The sequence below is a fragment of the Pinus tabuliformis genome, chromosome 2_2 (assembly GCF_031772625.1).
Source record: "Pinus tabuliformis cultivar Carrire ecotype Pingquan chromosome 2_2, CPIR1, whole genome shotgun sequence".
In the NCBI taxonomy this organism is placed as follows: domain Eukaryota; kingdom Viridiplantae; phylum Streptophyta; class Pinopsida; order Pinales; family Pinaceae; genus Pinus; species Pinus tabuliformis.
The window spans coordinates 314,261,011-314,280,622 of record NC_142300.1 but is presented as its reverse complement, the minus strand read 5'-3'; the positions used below and the strand labels follow the sequence as shown (position 1 = coordinate 314,280,622).

General features: G+C 34.9%; 1 protein-coding gene and 1 pseudogene across 1 annotated transcript; one reads left to right on the top strand and one right to left on the bottom strand.

Moving 5' to 3' along the window:
• Nucleotides 1-12,357: 12,357 nt before the first annotated feature.
• On the bottom strand, nt 12,358-13,623 carry LOC149192553 (uncharacterized). The gene is made up of 3 exons (XM_089406405.1): nt 13,110-13,623; nt 12,924-13,016; nt 12,358-12,751 (listed from the first exon to the last, which is right to left on the bottom strand). The coding sequence occupies exons 1-3, from the start codon at nt 13,236-13,238 to the stop codon at nt 12,554-12,556; spliced, it is 420 nt and encodes a 139-aa protein (XP_089262531.1). The 5' UTR covers nt 13,239-13,623; the 3' UTR covers nt 12,358-12,553.
• A 1,498-nt stretch (nt 13,624-15,121) lies between these two features.
• LOC149192552 (scarecrow-like protein 1 pseudogene) lies at nt 15,122-17,345 on the top strand (annotated as a pseudogene).
• Nucleotides 17,346-19,612: the final 2,267 nt, after the last annotated feature.

Genomic DNA, 19,612 nt, shown 5'->3' with positions numbered 1-19,612 from the left:
TGAAGTATTGGGTGTGGATTGCTATACATATGTAGAGTTTTACTGATCATAAACTTAAGGGTTATTGTACCAATTGTTTCAAGTCAGCAGACTGGATTGAGTAATAACGAGATTGCATTACAGGATTCATGTGTTGAGTTGTTACAGTGAAGTTTTCTCTTTGTCAAATTTGTTATTTTCTTATGTATCTCACAAACTTAAATGTTATCTAAATTGAATGAATTAACTGGAAATTTATTTCAAAATTTGTTTAAGTACACTTTGTCTTGAACAATTAATCATTTTTATGTTTTCTTCTAATATCCGGATTTGAGAATCCTTAATTGCTCTCCCATCCCATTTGACCTCTTTCACTTCATTCAAAATCCGGTCTAAGGAACCCTTAATTGCTCTTTAGATCCGATTGAAACCAAATTTCACCATCCAACCTTAAGATCTGAAGTAACTCAGCTACCTTGCCCTGTAGACACTATTTTTAGAGCTTAATCCAGTCATGTTTGCTTGAAATTTGACCCAATGGTAAAAGACATCCCTCTATCAATCTAAGTAAGTGATCCCACCACCAAATCCAAATCAAAACCCAAGTACAATCATAGCTAGCCTAAAATCAATTAAATAAACAACGTTAAATCATAAAGAGAGAGCCCTCTCTGAGCATTAGGAAGGCTAGATCCTAATCTCCAAAGTAGGTTTGTGGTTACCTCTATCATTTCTTTCTCTAACAACTCAAAAGAAATTTTGGAGTGATAACATATTGGCGACCATACTGGGGACTTCGATCCTTAGTTTAATAAAACTTTAATGAAACCTTAAAATTCATCTTTTGCCCCTTAAGGTCATTTTAAGAAGTTGTGGTTGAAAAGCTTCATAAGAACAATTAAAAAATTAAAATTCTAGCTCCTAAAAAGACTCACTACACCAGGGAAAATCCAGATCCAAACCCTCCTACAATAGTTGATGGCTGTGACAGAATTTTAAGAAAACCAAAATAGGTAGAAACTCAAGCAAGTAGTAGTCAGTTAGTTAAAGAAAATTCACTCCCCGAAGAATTATTAACTTTAGAGGATATTCCATTTGATTTGTCATTTGACCTCTCATTGTTTAGGACTAAATCAGAAAATGCAATTCATGAAATTGTGTTAGACCCTAATTTTATTCAATTCATTGAGTCAAAAATGGTGCTTATACATCCAAATTTAGATAAACTTGTGTCAGATACTTTAGACAAGCTAAACGATTTAACATCTACATTTATAAACCATATAGATGATGCTTATCTTCACCAATCAGTTGAATTAGCTTCCCTCACTGTTGCTACCTCTGAAATTTCTGCAGAATCTTCAAATACTGTAAATACACCTTCATTTACTACCACCTCACCTGTAATATCCACCATAGTTCATTCCTCTAAACCATTCATTCCTCAACTTCCTCTTCAACCAAACACCTCAAGTTCATCTAGTTCATCTACACCCATCTCAAGCCCTTCCTCAAGCACCACTACTTTGCCCCCTAGTCAAACTAAAATCTCAGCCATGGCAAACAAATATGCACCTTTGGCCTTACCAGCACAGCTCCATGCCATGCCCCAAGATTACCAAAGCAAAATATTTTTGTTTGATGACACTGGTCAGTATATTACCCAACATCATGTGAACAAAATGACTGACTATTTTGAGTTGCATGAGATTGATGAGTCTGATGTCCAAATGAGGTTATTTGCTCAAACATTGACAGGAGATGTTAAAAAATGGTTCAAAGGTTTACCAGCTAATCACATTGCAAACTTAGCTGCTTTTCATATATTGTTTATTGATAGATGGGAGAGAAAGAAAAACCCTCTGCAAATACTATCTGAATATGATAACATTAGAATAGCTCCTAATGAATCAGTTCAGGATTATTGTACTAGGTTCAATAGCATCTACAATGCAATCCCTGCTAATATTAAGCCTCCACCAAACCTTGCATTGATCAAATTCCCTGATGGTTTTGACACTAATATGTCATACCAATTAAGGGAAAGAAACCCTGAAACATTGGAACAAATGCAAAGTAATGATGTTAGTGTAGAAGCCAATCTATTAGCTAAGAAAGCTAGGATGAGAAATGAAAAAAGAGTTGTCATTAAAGAAGAAACCACCACTTCTGATGGTAAAATAGATAGTTTAGCAAAGAGTGTAGAAAGAATAATGGATATATTAGAAAACGTGGAAAGAAAAACTCAGTGAGAGAATCAACAGCCATCCCCAATAAGAAACCCCAACTTCAAAAAGAATTCTAACACTAGAAAGAATGCTATACCAGATTAACAAATTCGACCACCCTTCCAGGAAAACTATGCTGAGGGTTCACAAAACCATGAGGGAGAGGATGACACCCAGATAAACTTATTAGGGATTAAAAATGAAGATGTTGTTTTTCTTACTCAAGAAGAACAGGAATTGTACATGCTATAGGGTCCTTTGACTTTAAACAGGGCTATGAATATGCTATATATGAGGTTCACAAATAGTATAGCCTAACAAGTAAAAAGAATAATGAAACTCCCACTAAGAGATCAATCCAAACCCAAACTAAAAAGATAACAAAAGCTCTTGTGACCAAAATCCTGCAAATCCTCCCTAGGGGAACTCACGAGACTTCCATCCCAAAAATTGTAGATATAACTTCATCTGAAACTCAAACTGAAATTGTTACTCAGACCATTCCAATTAAGAGAATTCAAAACAAAACAACTGAGACACAAACTGAATTGCCTAGTACTGAAAAAGAAGGTAAAAACACACAGACCACATTTGCTAAGGAATATTTCATCCAATCGGGCAAAACTCAAATGCCATTTAATATTAAGAATGAAATAGCCAAGTTGAAAATATCAGTTCCTATGACCGAGCTAGTGAAAAATGAATCATGTAGATCACAAATGACCGAAACATTAAATATAGGTGAAGGAGAGGATGTTGTGAATTTGAATAATGATCAACCTAAGTTATTGTTTTGTCCTTAAATAAATGGTACACATCAGCAAGGGGATATCCCTCCTTTCTACATTAGCTTGAACGTTCATGACAAAATCTTACATAATGCTATGCTAGACTCAGGGGCATCCCATAACTTAATGCGAAAAGCAATCGTGGAGAGACTAAATTTAGATATCACCAGACCATATAACGACCTGTTTTCCTTTAACTCTAGCCAAGTTAAATGCCTCGGCTTGATTAAGGATTTTTGTGTAACTCTAGTCTAGTGCCCAGCAAAGTGTATTGTCATGGACATAGTAGTTGTTGATATCCCACCCAAGTATGGAATGTTGTTATCTCGCTTATGGGGAGAAAAATTGCAGGGATCTTTATAGTTAGATATGTCATATGCCACCATCTCTGTCTTTGGTCAACAAAGGAAACTTTATAGAGAGACCTTGATGAAATACATGGTGAGTAATGCAGAAAAACCACAGAATTTCCCTATATACTCCATGCATTCTGATATGGACTCTTTTATCTTGTACAATTTAGAACATGACAAAAATGAAATCACAGCTATAGAAGAAAAATACCAAGCTCTTGATAGTGAGAATATTTTTCATGAGTCCCTATGAAATTTATATTTTTATGGCTCTATGAATAGATTGGGACCAGGTGCAAGAGTGTGGATTCACAACATGGAAAATAATCATTCAGAAGGTCATGCATTTAGATTAAACTTTAAATGCAGAAACAACATGGCAGAATATGAAGCTCTAATCTTAGGACTACAAATGGTTAGAAAACTTGGAGCCAAGAGAGTTTCTATAATGGAAGACTCGTAATTGCTTATAAAACAAATGAAAGGTGAATACTTTGTAAATAATCCCAGACTTAGCCAATATAGAGAGATTGTCCTAGATTTGGTTAAAGCCTTCTGGAAACTGACTTTTCTGCCATTCCTAGGAAACAAAATATGCAAGCTCACAGTCTGGCCACTTTTTCTAGTACTTGCAAATTGCCTTTTCAGCCCAACCACCAGTACACTGCAGAAGTGAGACATAGGCCTGTAATACCTGACAATTTGAAATATTGGCAAATTTTCTCACAAGATTCTCAAATTTATGATTTCATGAATGCTGAAGGAGAGTTTCAAAACTGTAATATAGATACAGATTGTATAATAGATAATAACATAGATAGTGAGATAGATGTAAATGCTTTAGATATAGGTAAACCCACTAATTTCACTAAAGTAGAAATAGATAACTTAGAAAATGTAGAAATAGAAGAAATAATGAATGATGATCCTGAAATTCTAAACCTTAAAAATAACTTTTTGCCTAAGGGATTAGTCCCATTAGAAGATTTGTTTGATTCAAATGATGTAGCTAGGAAAACAAAAATGGAGCCTTTAAGAGCAGATATAGAAGAATGTAACATAGGACTGAAGAAAAACCTAAGCTCATTAAAATATCAAAAGCCTTACCTCCAGATGAAATGGTTAAATATATATATTTGTTCAAAAAGTTTCAAGATGTCTTTGCCTGGAGTTATGAATACCTTAAGTCTTATGACACCAGCATAATTCAACACAAGATACCCATCAAAGAAGATCATAAATCCTTTAAACGGAAGCTTAGGAGAATTAATCCATTTCTTATGCCACTCTTTGAAATGGAAGTAAAAAGGATGTATGATTCCCAAATCATAGCTCCCATTAGATATTCAGATTGGGTCTCTAATTTGGTAACTACTAGGAAGAAAACAGGAGAAATCAGACTCTGTGTTGATTTCAAAAACTTGAACAAAGTCTCATTAAAAGACAACTATCCTCTCCCAAAAATGGACCACATTCTTCAGAGGGCAGTAGGCTCATCCAGAATTTCATTGCTTGATGGATTTTCTAAATACAACCAAATCTTAGTTCAACCAAAGGACCAAGCAAAGACTGCATTTACTACTCCTTGGGGTACTTTCATGTTTTTGCCAAAGAGCAACATTTCAAAGAGCTATGGATATAGCTTTTGCCAAAGAAATCCATGACTTTCTAGTTTTTTACCAAGATGACATCATAGTGTTTTCAAAATATGATAATGAACATCTATATCACCTAAGAAGAGTTTTCATTAAATGCAGAAAATTTGGTATTTCCTTGCACTCTTTGGTCTAGAAGAAGGTAAACCCTTGGGACACATAATATCCAAAGATAGAATTAGAATAGATCCAGCTAGAAAAGAGGCAATCTTGACCGTTACTCATCCTAGAAACATCAAAGAATTACAATCATTTTTAGGCAAAATAAATTTTTTTAGGAGATTCATTTCAAACCTAGCAGAATTAATTAGAGAACTAAATAACATGTTAAGGAAAGATTCAGCACCTAAGTGGATAGTAGAGGCTAAATAGTCTTTTGAGGCCATCAAAGAAGCCCTTACCAAAACTCCAGTCCTCATAAGTCCTGATTTCCAAAAAGATTTTATAATTTTTTTCTGTTGCTTCAGAACATACTATTGCAGTAGTCTTGTTGCAAAAGAATGATCAAGGATATGAGCAACCTATTGCATTTTTCAGTAAATCTTTAAGAGATGCCACACTAAAGTACAACATAATGGAAAAACAAGCATTGGCTTTAGTAAAAGCTATTAAATATTTCAGAGTGTACGTCTTGTATTCACACATCATTGCTTATGTTCCAAATTCAGTAGCAAAGGACATTTTGACGCAAAATGGGCCTGAAGGAAAGAGAGGCAAATGGATTGCCACTATTTTGGAATATGACATAGAAATAAAGCCTACAAAACTTATCAAAGGCCAAGGTTTAGCTAAACTCATGGCTGAATCAAACTCTCAAGCCTTATATATAAATTTCATTGGTGCCCTATATGATCAAGAAAAGATGGTGACTCCACAGATCAGTGAAACTTTTACATATTCACCTTGGTATGCAGATATCATATTTGTTTTACTAAACTTACAAGTTCCTCCTGGTTTATCTAGAACTAAAGCTATATTTTTTAAAATGAAATCAATGAAATATTGTATCATAGATAATGCTTTATTTTGGAAAGATAATGGTGGAATTCTATTAAATTTATTATTCAAAAATGAAGCTGACAAAGTTATGCAAGAATTTCATGCAGGAGATTGTGGAGGACACTTGTATTGGAAAACAACTATTAATAAGATCCTAAGGGTTGGTTTTACTAGCCCACCCTTTTTGTAGATGTCAAGAAACATGTGACCTCCTATCATAAGTGCCAAATATTTGAGGGTAAAAGGAAGCTTCTACCTTTACCTCTCAAACCTATATCCATAGAAGTGCCATTTCAACAATAACACATATTTCATTAAAATTGGAAAATTTTTATTACAAGGAAATCACTAGAATTGAGGTTTTTGGTTATTTTGAAATTCTAGATCCATTATTTAATTCCAAATTTAATGAAATATGTGTTCAATGGGGTTTAGGCTTCATTGGAGAAATTCACCCAGCCTCCTCAGCCGAGCATAAATGGATTTTGATAGCCACTGATTACTTTACCAAATGGATAGAAGCCATCCCTTCTAGACAAGCCACAGACTCTGTCATTATCTCATTCCTTGAAAACAATATCCTGTCAAGATTTGGATGCCCACAAAATCTCATTATTGATAATGCATCTGCTTTCAAATCCAAGAAAATGGTAGACTTTTGTAACAAATATCACATTACCCTTGACCATTCCACTGCCTATTACCCTCAAGGTAATGGACTTGCAGAATCCTCAAACAAAAGCCTTGTAAATATCATCAAGAAACTACTGGAGGACAACAAGAAGACATGGAACAAGAAGTTGGTAAATGCCTTATGGGCAGACAAACTAACTACCAAAAATTCCATTGGTACATCTCCTTATCAGTTAGTATATGGAATGGATGTTGTTTTTCCATCCTCTTTAGGAGAACCGGTGATGAAGAACATTCAAGAGTTGCAGGTAGAACCAAATGATATCCAAAGGAGGATAAATCAGACAATACACTTGCAGCAAACCACAGAAGAAGTTTATGTCAAATCACAAGTGATTCGGGATAAAATCAAAAATATTTTTGACAAAAAGACTAAAGTTGATGATTTTTACATAAGTGACAAAGTAATTAAATGGGATTCTAGAAGAGAAGATAAGGGCAAACATGGAAAATTTGATTTCCTATGGCAAGGCCCTTATATCATTTATGGTTACAGAGGTAACAATTCATTTTTCTTGAGAGAGTTAGATGGAACAGATCACTAGGAGGACCTGTCAATGGTAGGATGTTGAAGCATTACTTAACCACAGATTAACATTAGTTCACTTTAATTGACTCATTGTATATAACATTGCAGAGTTTAGATTGGATTGGATGGTAATCTTTTAAAAGTTGAAGCCCGGAGAGAAGGCCCTGAGCTTTGAAGGGTTCACCATCATAAGTATGAATAAAGCAGAATCACAGAAGAGCAGTTTACAAGTTAACTACAATCACAGTTTCAAAGGCTACTAATCTTATAGTTCTTTGCATTTCACCAGGAAATTTCATCCCCATGTGGAGCCACTGTAAGAGAACTATAATAATAGGATTCGTAATTTTGAAATGGCTATGGTTAGTCGTGTAATATTGTACATACTTTTTCTTTCTACAAAATGTTTTCTGCATTAAAAAAATTAAAAAATTTAAAGAGGGTGTGTCCTAAAAGAATAATCAAAGGACAAAAAGAAAGAGAAAAAGATCAAAAAAGTGAAAAATATGAACCCCAAAAAGAAATAAAACAGATCATGAAAGTGTGAAAATCCAAATGCCACTACCATTGCTTTACTTTCTAAAATAAGATTGTGTGCAGCTTGTCAGAAATGCTACAATCCATGATGGTAAAATAGCTTAATCTTGACTCTTTCATGCTTTAAATTTCATGTTGATAGATAGAGAATAAAGATCTAGCCAAACTGTTTAACCTTGGCAGATCAGTAGTTAGGTAGAGAATAAAAATGGTGCTCATCAGTTTAATCTAAGCCATTGGAAGTTATAAGGTTAGAATTATATAGTTTTCTTATCAAAAGAAAAGGAAATAAAGGGTCAGTAAGCTCAAACGCACCCAACAAATGAAGAGAAAATGTTAGGATTAATAAAGGGTAGGTAGAAGAAAGGTTGCAAATGCACAAGGTTGCTTAGTCAAAAGCAAATTTATCATGGTTAATCTATGTTTCATGTGCAGGAGGAAATGTTAGAAAGAAAGGATATTCACAAGCTTGTTTACTAATTTCCCCTCATTTCACTACACCACCACATCCTCATTTGCTTATTTACCCATTATCCCTTCATCACCTATAAATCCCATTTTCCCCTCATTTTGACCTTTACCCCTTGGTTTCACACATTCCCCTATAAATTACCCTTCAAAAATCATCCCCCCTTCCCAAAACCCCTTTCCCTAGTGTGAAACCCACTCCCCATTACAAATATAACTTCCCCCTTATTAATTTCTCTTTCCCCCCTAAAAATCCATAAAAACCCCCTTATCCTAAGACTTTATGCCCCCGCTTTATCTAATTAACTTCCTCGCTTCATATTTCCCCGATACCCTTTTTTAACCCACCAACCCTTAGTGTAGTTTAAAAAAACTCGCCACATAAACCATGGTCCCACCTTAATTAACCATATGTTTATATTGAAATTCCCGACATTATTGGTTAAATAATTACAATTAACTGTAATTAAATCCCGGGTCCCGCAAATCCCTTTCCCGATTCCCTCCGTGCAATTCAACTGCATGATATCCCTCCAATCTCTTACCCCCAGATCTGACGGTGTACAGCCATATCACACGGACTCATCGTCCGACCGATAACATCCCAAGAGCACGCGAGATTTGCGGTTTTTCCTAGGCACTATTTTGCTACGTGGCGGCACCAGGCTAGATCGCGTGCTCGCAAAAAATATCACCCACCCTCCAAAAGTGGTGCGATGGCCCAGAAAACCACCTCCCTGCCTAAACCAAAAACTGTCCACTATTCATTGATTATTTCCACGCCAAAATGTGACCGTTACCCGTTAAAAGGCCGAAAAGTCCCCAATTCACACTTTTCTTGCGTTTTTCACGGCAACTGCTGCTTAGCCATTTGCGACACCCTAAAACCTCTGTGACCAATTTGACCACCCTCTGCCGCCTGAAAACACTCTGGATACCCAATTGAAGCAACTAGTTGACAGTTGAAAGCTACAGTACCCTCTACATTCTCCACTTAACCCAGTCTGCATGTCAAACCATCGATTTCCAAGTATTCTTGGGAAAAACCAGAATATCCCTTCAATTTTAAAATGCACAGTTTAATTAAAATGGTTAATTAATTGAAAGTAATTAAGAAACTTGCCTAAATTGAAGAGAAACTTATTTGTATACCCCAAACCCTTCTTTTACAGATTGTAACCACTATACCAGAACTTCTAAACCTCACTTCTGAAACCACTACAAACCTAACTCATATCTGTAAAACCAATTATGGCTTCCCAAACCTCTCTAGACGTGATACCTCTGCAAAGCCCTCACCTGGACATCGACCACCTTGCATTAGCAGACAGAGACTTCCAAATAAAGGATACAGCTTCCCCTGCCTACCTTATAAAGCTCCATTGTTGGAGTAAGGACAAATGTTTAAACCAAAACGATGACATTCACCATTGGTAGCCTAATTTGCCCAAATATTTGTTTCCAAAAGTACACCCATTCCCAAAAATCATCCACTTCTATCATGCTTGCTACATTCCCAGCCAAAGAGCCATTGTCACCCCTAACCAATAAGTTTTTTTTACCATCACTACAAAATCCATTAACCAAATGTTGCAGGTCCAGCAAAGCCCAAATGAGACCCCACTTTATATTGGAGACTTTCTAGACCTATATACCAAGTTAGACCTTCCCAAAATAGCCCAAATATTCCAAACTTTCATCATAGAGGAGTGTCATACTCCTACAAAAAGTCCTCCATATGCTGCCACCATTTTTTCTGAGAGAGGTAGATAGATTATTATCATGCTCTCTTTCATTTTAGGATACACCACAAATGGGCATGTGGATGAGGTTGTCCTTGCTTTCCTCTCCATCATTAGCCCAGGAAAGCCTCCTGCTGTAATTTACAACTATGCTCAGTTCATAGCAGACAGAATGCATGAGAAATTCACCAGACTACCTACTGAGAGAGTCTTCAAGTACTCATCTATATTATTTCACATGTGTTTATACTACCAGTCAGATAAATTCCCTATCAGCATCCAGAAGTTGGATACCAAAGGAAATGCAAGGTCAATTATCTATTGGACAACCTTGATCCAGAAGTACTCCACTATATTCACTTACAAGGACTTCATTGATTCATTTTTCCATCCAGTTATGAATATGCTAACCAATAGCCCTCAGCCTAGAATTAGTCAAGAGATCAAAAGGGTGTTACAATTGGCAAAGAACAGTAAGGTGGGAAACTGGTATCAGTGCTAGAACCACATGGAAATAAGAATTTATGGATGCCAACTTGCCCCATACAAACTGCCCAAATACCTCCCCATGAGGATATTTCACTACAACAAAACTAGCGATTTGCGCCAGATTTAGCGCCAGATTTTAGTGCATTTTTTTTGTAATTGTGATGAGCAACCTGGCGCTAAATCTGGCTCTATTGTACAATTTTTAAAGCGTCCTTTTTTGCACCTGATTTTGCATCCTTTTTCATGCTAGATTTTGCATCATTTTTTACACCAAACTATGCATCATTTTTTGCGTCAAATTTTGAACCAAGATTTGCATCTTATTTTATGACAGGTTTTGCTTCTAGTTTTGTGTCATTTTTTGCATCTATTTTTCATTCTCTTTTGCTTTCTATTTTGTGTCATTCTTTGCTTCCATTTTTGCACCATCATTTGCATCAAGTTTACACTGTATTTTGAATCCAATTTAACGTCTTTTTATGCATCCATTTTGTGTCAGTTTTTGCATCTAGTCTTACGCCAGGTTTTGTATCTAGTCTTACACTAGTTTTTGCTTCTATTTTTGCACCAGCTTTGGTGCCTATCTTTGCACCATGTGTTGAATTTGATTTAGCACCAAATTTTGCATCCATTTTTGTGCCCATTTTTGCATCTTTTTTTGGACCTTTTTTTACATCCACATTTACGTTTGATTTGTCTCCATTTTTCCCATCTCATTTTGCACCATATTTTGCGTCATTTGTTTCATCCAATTTTGCATCATTTTTAACACCATCTCTTGCATCTAATGTTACATCATTTTGAGCATCCAAATTTGCATTTATATTTGCATCTTATGTTGAGTCATGTGTTGTGTCCACCTTTGCATCTTATTTTGTGTCTAATGGTACATTCAATTTAGAGCCATTTTTAACGTCTACTTTTTTATTTGTTTTTGCACCAAGTTTTGCATCCAATTTTAAGCTATTTTATGCCCCTTTTTGCACCATTTTTTTTTGTCTACTTGTGTCCAATGTTGCACCATTATTTACACAGACTTTTTCATCCAATTTTGCATTTTTTTAGTGTCTAGTTTTACATCGTTTTCACCATCCAAATTTGCATCTTTTTTTGCCTCATTTTGTGTCCACATTTGCATATAATTTTGTGTCTGAGTTCGAGCCTAAATTTGCATGTGATTAGGAATCATTTTTTACATCCAATATGGCATCCTTGGTTTCACCTTTTTTCAGCCCCATTTTGCATCTTGTTTTATGTCTTTTCTTACATCTTTTTTTTTTCCTTTTTTGCACCCAAGTTTGCATCCCAAATTTACACCATTATTTGCATCATCATTTGGCATATTAATTTGTAACGTTTTTTGCTTCTTTTTAACGCTCAACTTTGCATCTTATTTTACATCTAGTTGTTGTCTTTTTTTGCATCTAATTTGGTGCCCATTTATGTGTCCTTGTTTTTGCCCAATTTGATATCCTTTTGTATGCCATGTTTTGTTCCCTTCTTTGTGTCAACTATTGCACAATTTTTCACTTCTAATTTAAAACACTTTGTATGTCAATTGTTTGCATTTTGTATTAATTCCTAGTTTAACATCCAATTTTACTTTCAATTTTGCATCCATGGTTACATCCGCATTTGACTTCTTATATAGAGTATATTTTTCTTTACATATATGACCCCCTTTATAGATTCATAGTGAAATATATGATAGTTTCTAAATATCATTAAAGCAGATATCACAATTCAAAATCATTTGTAAAGAAATTTAAGAGAAATTGACAACATCCATCCAAAAAAATAACAATGTGTCATTAACAATTTTCAAAACATGTATAAAATAGCAACATAATACTAATAAAATCAGTATTATTTTTAATCAAAACAAGTAAAATTCAAATATGATTAACAAATCAAAATATTTCATGAATATCGTTATTCTACGATAAATTAACAACATACATAAATCAAACTCATCGTATGATTACAAAATCAAAATGTCTCATTGATATAGGGTAAATTCACAACACCCATCTAAACATAACAATGTCATTCTACACAATAATTTCTTCATAAAAAACAATGCATGTGCATGCCTAGCTACCACCACCAAGATCATCCTCATGATCATCTTGACCATCCTCATTACTCTGATCCACATCATCACCAACACCACAACTATCATCATCATCTCCTCCTTCACCACCATCATCCTCATCCTCATCCTCATCATCTCCTGATATATTTTGAACATAATTTGGATCATCGTCTTGGCAATCATTACCTATAGCATTCTGACAAAAAAAATCAATATTACATGTTAGTATTAATTACATAACACAACGCATGTTTTTGTTATACAATGTTAACCATAAAATGAGGTAAGATATAATATCTAATAGTACTAAAAAATAAAATGAAAATATGGTTTAAAAGTATATTGGAAATCCAACTAAGATTACATACCATAGAGTCCATCCAAACAACAAATTCAACCCATCTCTTTTGCTGCAGCACCTCCTTTTCCAAATGATTTGGAGGTCTTCCATATTTTAGTTCCTATCAATCAGTAAATAGGGAGAAATTAGATAACAATGACTTTCTTCTAGTACAAAATTTATTAAAAAAATATCACATGTTTAATATACTTACAAAGGTTGTTATCAGTGCTTTTAAACCTTTCTGGCCACTACGATGAGTGACTTTTGTCTTGGTTAACCTCGCCTTGGATGCCTTGTCGTTAAACATAAACCAATTCAATTTATTTTCACACAAATACATGTCTAAGATACTTATAAGTATTAATACATTCTAAATAATGTTTAATGAAAAATTCAATACCTGAATGCTCTCATTGCCAGCTTTTCTTTGTGCATCCAACTTCTCATATGATTTTACAAGTTCTTTCCATACTTTAAAAGGTATGTCAATAGGTCTTTGTTTCAGTCTTTGATCTTGAGGCATTTTTTTAATTTTTCTTGTTTGGTTAAAAATTTTGGTTAAAAAAAACCAAACAAGTAATTCACATCAATGGCATGGGGACTCTATGGATATGTGTAAAAAAATGGCTATAAAGAAAACATCCAAAAAACATATGAGCTCTCCCTTTGATGGTCACTTGGGGCATATGGCTGGAAAGGAACAACTCCATTTTCGAAAATCAAGGACAATCCCTTCTCAAAGTCCTTCCTAATATTTGCTCCAAATGTCTTAAAATGAAAAACAAAATTCAAATGTCATCCTTAAACATCTCTCTTAAATATAACGTTGGACCATAAATTCTTCACTTTTATTGTTATCGGCTCTAGAATGATTTTTCTATATGCAATTATATAATGAAATATGTGTGCACTAATGAAAAAACATTGAGTTTCATTTTTCATAATCAGAAACAATGAAAAAAGAATCACACGTAACTAGCATCATTTTGGAAATTTTATATTTATTAAAAATCTTTAACATGTTTTCCTCCCATATCTCATAAAAAGGTGTGAAATTTTTTATATACTCCCCAATAAGCCTAAGGATCACATACCTTTTAAAACTTTGCATTACCATTATATGCTTCTCCTTGAAGATATATAATATGTTTCTTCTTTAACATATATATTATGTTTCGCATTTCTTAATATTTGACAAAATACTAAAGTTGAAAAGAATATAAAATCTCACTTTTTAGAATATTTTATGATATAAGAGATTGATTTAAGTGATGTTTTGGGTTAGGAGAGGTTAGCTTTATATAATAAAAGAATATTAACAATTTTAAAGTCTAAATTTTGACAATTCAACATAGTTTGGCTTAAGAACCTTGGATGCTTCTCCATTTTTTTTGACATCATGTATTGATTATGTTGTTGTTGGAGGTTTTACACTAAGTTTTTCAACATCGAGCTTACTAGGGCTTGCACCACCGGGGTTATTAGTAAGAATCTCATGAGGTTTGCATAGCCATGATTATTAGAATCAAAATAGTAGGATTTGCACTAAAAAACAGTTCATAGAGCTTTCCTGCTGGGGAGAAAATCACAAGTTTAACTTCTGCAGTGCAGAGCACCGAGAGCTCGTAAGCTTTCTTCAGAAATCCACCTACGTTTGGAAAATGTAGCCTGCCTGCTGGCGATGTTCTCAATCCTCTTCCTCTGCATATTTCCCCTCACTATTCTTGTATGTCCTCTTTCATTTTTCCCTCCAAACAAACCCTCTCAAATTGAGAAAGCAGAACAACTCACTCGATGAGAATCCGAATCCAATTATCGCTTCTAACAATAACCCAATACGATACCAGAAGTGATTACACAAAACCTCATTGACTCTTTATTTGTTTGGAAAAGAGCCAAGCATATACTTCTGACGAGGGTTTCCGTCTCAAGTCTGGCTCACAGGACGTCGCTTAGTCAATTGCGAGAAAAGTTTTCCACCTGCCTGTCACATACGGTTTGTCACACTATATATTAAAATCAGGGACAATCCTTTCTCAGAGTGGACAATCCATTTGAATGCATTGATCAATGCTTTGTGCAATGCTGGTAGAGTGGACCATGCAAGGAACTATCTAATGGAGATGAAAAAATTTAAATCCTGATATAGTTTGCTATAGGACATTCATTGGAGGCCTATGCAAGTTGGGTATGGTGGATGAGGTAGTGAATCAACTGGCGATAATGATTAGAAACGGTCTCTCACCCACATATGCTCTGTACTATTCACTCATCAAAGCTTGCTGCAAATCAAAGAAAGTTCAAGCCGCTGCCCAGATACTGAACAAAATGCTTAGGGAACGTGTTATTTCAAGTCATGCAAGTTTTATCTATGGCATGCATCATCTTGGGAAGGTAGGAAAAAAAATTGAGGCATAAAAAGTTCTTGAAGAAGTGATAGATTGTAAATCCTCTGTACATGTTAAAGTATACACAGAAGTAATGTTTGCTCTATTTCAGACCAGTGAAGTGGAAAAATCATTATAATTAGAAGGCAAAATAATTAGAAGAGGTTGTGAAAATAACTTTTTGACTCTGTAAAACAGTGTTTCTCTAAGGGAAAAATTGATGAGGTATCCAAGATTTTAGAAGGCATAAACCAAAGATATTCGGTACAAGGTATTACATTATGAAAAAATTGAAATGGTCAGATTTATTGTTTTTCCAAGGAGACCACTCTTGCTTGAAGGAATGGAGAGGGCTCTGCTCATAAGAAAGTACTAAACCAAGACCATTGTCAAAAAATGTTGAACCAAGAGTATTGTTAAAAAGCAATGTTGCTTAGTTGCATGAAAATTTAATTGTCCAAAATTTAATTTTGGACTCTTTGCTGGCAAAATTTCATATAAAGGTATGCCCTTTTGCCTTATAACATGATGATTTTAATGAAAATGGAGGAAGGGAATCAACTTCAGAGAATCAAATGAAGTTAAAAAATATTAGATTATCAATTATAATCCATAGGAAGGGAGGAAAATAAAGGGTATGGTTGTGCTTAGCCTAAAACGTTTGCCTCTCATTTGAGAACTTTTCAAAAACTCAACTTTATTTCTGAATCTATAAACACAACTCTAAGCTTACATCTCAATTTACAGGTAAAGATTCAGTTTAAAGCAAATCTAAAAATAAGAATAAGCAAATCCAGAACTAAGAATTTGAAGCATTATTATTGTGGCAGAGCAAGGCAACTAAAATTTGAGTGTGTGGGAACAAAGTGGGATCTAGAACATGGAAAACTCACCAGAAAAAACAGCAAATATTGTGGAAAGCGGAAAAGAGGAAAAAGAGCATTATTCCTTTGTTAATTCTCATACATAATACAAATTAGATGCATGGTGTGAAGGAAAATGAAATTTACAGGTTTGTGGTTGAAATTTATTGGTGTATCTATACGTAACACCATAAATAACATGCACGAACCAAAGAGGGCCTACAAGGCATAACACTAAAACCATTGATGATGTCAATAACAGAGTGCGTGAGGATGCCATCCCATCATACCGGAACTTCCAGATTGGAAAAATTTAATAAATAAAATCAGCCTAAGACAGTGACTAAGACTAAGACCTAAGAACTGTAATTATCATCGACACCATAAATAACAAACACAAACCAAAGAGGGCTTACAAGGCATAACACTAAAACCATTGATGATGTTAATAACAGAGTGTAGGAGGATGCTATCACATCATACCGAGAACCTCCAGATTGGCAAAACTTTGGGCACATGTAATGCCTTATAAACCACTTCGTCCATACACACATAATTAGGAGGGGAGTCTTAATGTGGAATCAGATCCCAACATAAGGATAAGCCACTATATCGATGTGGACTCAGATGTCCAACCATGGATACTTAAGATAAATCCATATGAGGTTTTAGTAGTAAACTTTGCATTCCAACTGCATCACATGCTCGATCAAAGTGTGTCTACAAAGAACTCATGTGACCGGCTTCTGAGGATGGTGAAGTCTCTCAACCCTAAAGTAGTCACAGTAGTAAAACAAGAGGTTAACACTAATAATACACCTTTCATCCCCCAGTCCATGGAAGCATTAAACTATTACTCATCAGTGTTTGAGTCGCTAGATGCTACACTTAAAAGGGATAGCAGAAATCGTATGAATGTTGAAAAACAATGCCTTGCCTGAGACACAGTGAACATAATTGCTTGTGAGGGAGAAGAAAGGATTGAGAGGTATGAAGTTACAGGAAAATGGAGAGCTAGAGTGACTATGGCAGGATTTAGTGTATATCATCTCAGTGCTAATGTTAAGGACACGGTTAAATCTTTGCTCTGTTAATCATATTGCAATAGCTATAAGACTAAGGAAGAAGGAGGAGCTATGTATTTATTATTTTGGATGGTTGGACAAAATTCTCATTGCAACATCTGCTTGGCATTGAGAGGCAACGACTATAAGAATGTTCTTGTACAAGAATTTGTTATAATTTCTCAATACCATTGTTGAAACTGCATGTGACTTTCATGTGTGTCAGGGAAGAGTTCAGAAACCTGACACAATAACTTATTATAGGGGTAAAAGATGAAACTAATTTAAGGAAACAATGGTTTTTACCTGTCCTGTTCAACCAGGGATAAGATAGTTATTCGTTTGTATTTTGCTTCCTTATCCAGGTAGACAGGAAAATGCTAAGGCTTGCTAAAATCAATGATATGCCTGCCTACACAGTGGGTAATTGGATAGAGATAGTTACTATTTAACTTTCAGGAACTTATACTTCACTAGCTAAAAAGTTTTGGATTTTTTTTTATTATGACCTTGAGTACAAAGTCTCATAATCAACTAGAAGAAAAATCAAGTCTATCTTTCAATTGCTTGAACCAGGACTATATCACGGATATTGCAGCAATAAAAGAAATAATTCCAGTCTATAGAAAGGTAGCATAGTAATAACATACTTGAGTTTTCGGGGTGCTTCAAACAATCTCGTCCTAAAGATAGGATTCCAGGTTGTTTGCAGATTTTAATTGGTGAGGTTGGCTCTAATTTTGGAACTTTGTTGGCTCTGTTGCAGGTATCATTTTGCCCCAAATATTCGCCAATCCTTTTCCATGGACTGACTAAAGGACTCTCATTTTCTGCATCCTTCATATGAGTAAACCTTCGACCCAGCACTGGTTTTCAATACAAACTTTCAAAGAGAGAAACTGGCAGTTTGGAGCAGGTTACAAGACCTCCTTCTATAATGAACAGAGATGACCCCGGAATGTGGCAAAAGTTCTCCCCTTTAGCCGGTGCTAAAGAAAACAAAGAGCTTCTCTCTGAAATCTCTAACGGCGTGCTTGGATGGCCTAATCTGACCAAAACTACAAAAATGTACCATGAGTTTTCCTCTACGTTGTTATATTGTGAAGGATAGTGTTTCCCTCAATTACTAACCGTTCCAATAGCCCCTGCTTCCTAATCCATTAGTTTTGACTTCTCCAGACACTAAAGAGCATTAAAGATTTTATTCCATTACACAAAGATGAGCTGGAAGGGAAAACCCTTCGGAGCACAGTATTTCATGTTGAGGTATCAAATTCTTGGTTCCATGGAAATAGAAACTGCATGAAGATATCTACGAACCACTTGAACATCAAAAATGTTCAGTCTCAAAACTCTGAAGTAAATTTGTAAAGAATGTAGCATTAGCTTTCTTGGCTTAGTGAAATCCCTAATTTTATATCCTATTTGCCTGTCTTAAAAATCTCACGAAAACCTATAAAGATTGTGCCATTGTGTACGCTTAGCCTCTAAAAGCCCTAGCTTTCTATCTTCTTCTGTGTAATTTGAATAGAACACCATCAAATACCAGAATTATCAATTCCCATTCTCCAAAACTTTTAAATGTGCGGAACTGAGACAGAAATCATTCAATCAAACCACTCGAAATGCATCTGAATGCTGATCCATTAACTTAAAGAACTTCTTCCCAAACTCTGCCATTTTTTAAACAAAATTTTGAGCACAACCTTGTCTAGTCCATTTATAGAGAGCGTTAGTTTATGAAATCTTGCCTGTAAGCCAGAATAGAGTCAAAATTTTCCATTGAAAGCTCAGAATAACTGAACCAGAAATAACCCTTGTGAAATTTGCTGCTTAAAACATTGTTTTGAGCACGACCTCTTTCTTCAGATTTATTTTAGATAATACGGTAGCTTATTTAATGAAATATTTCCAAAAAGTTGAAATATGGCAAATTTTTCCAATCAAGAACTCTAAATAATTTCATTAGGACAAGGCGTAGAGGATTCATGACGGCGACAAGAAAATAATGGCGCTTTGCAATTTTAGCACTTTCTTGCAGAAAAATACCTTTTCTGAAATCGTTTTGACCATGAAGAAACGTAGATGAACTGTTGGAAGTCGTGCAGAGAGAGATCTGGTGGCTCGTGGATCGATTCTGGGGCAATGTTTATGCGATTGCAAACCATGATTGTTCATATGCGAGCTATTGAGCTCGTTGAGAGGGATATGCGCAATGGCACCAAACTACCAAGAGGATTTGAATTTAAAGGCGGGATAGAATATCTACCGTCCGATCATGTCATCGACGGCCATATATTTGTGTTTCAGTAAAACGGATTTTCAAAGAATTTGAAATATTATACATTTTATAGAATTTGAAATATTATACATTCTATTATTTAAGCTGAATAATAGTTT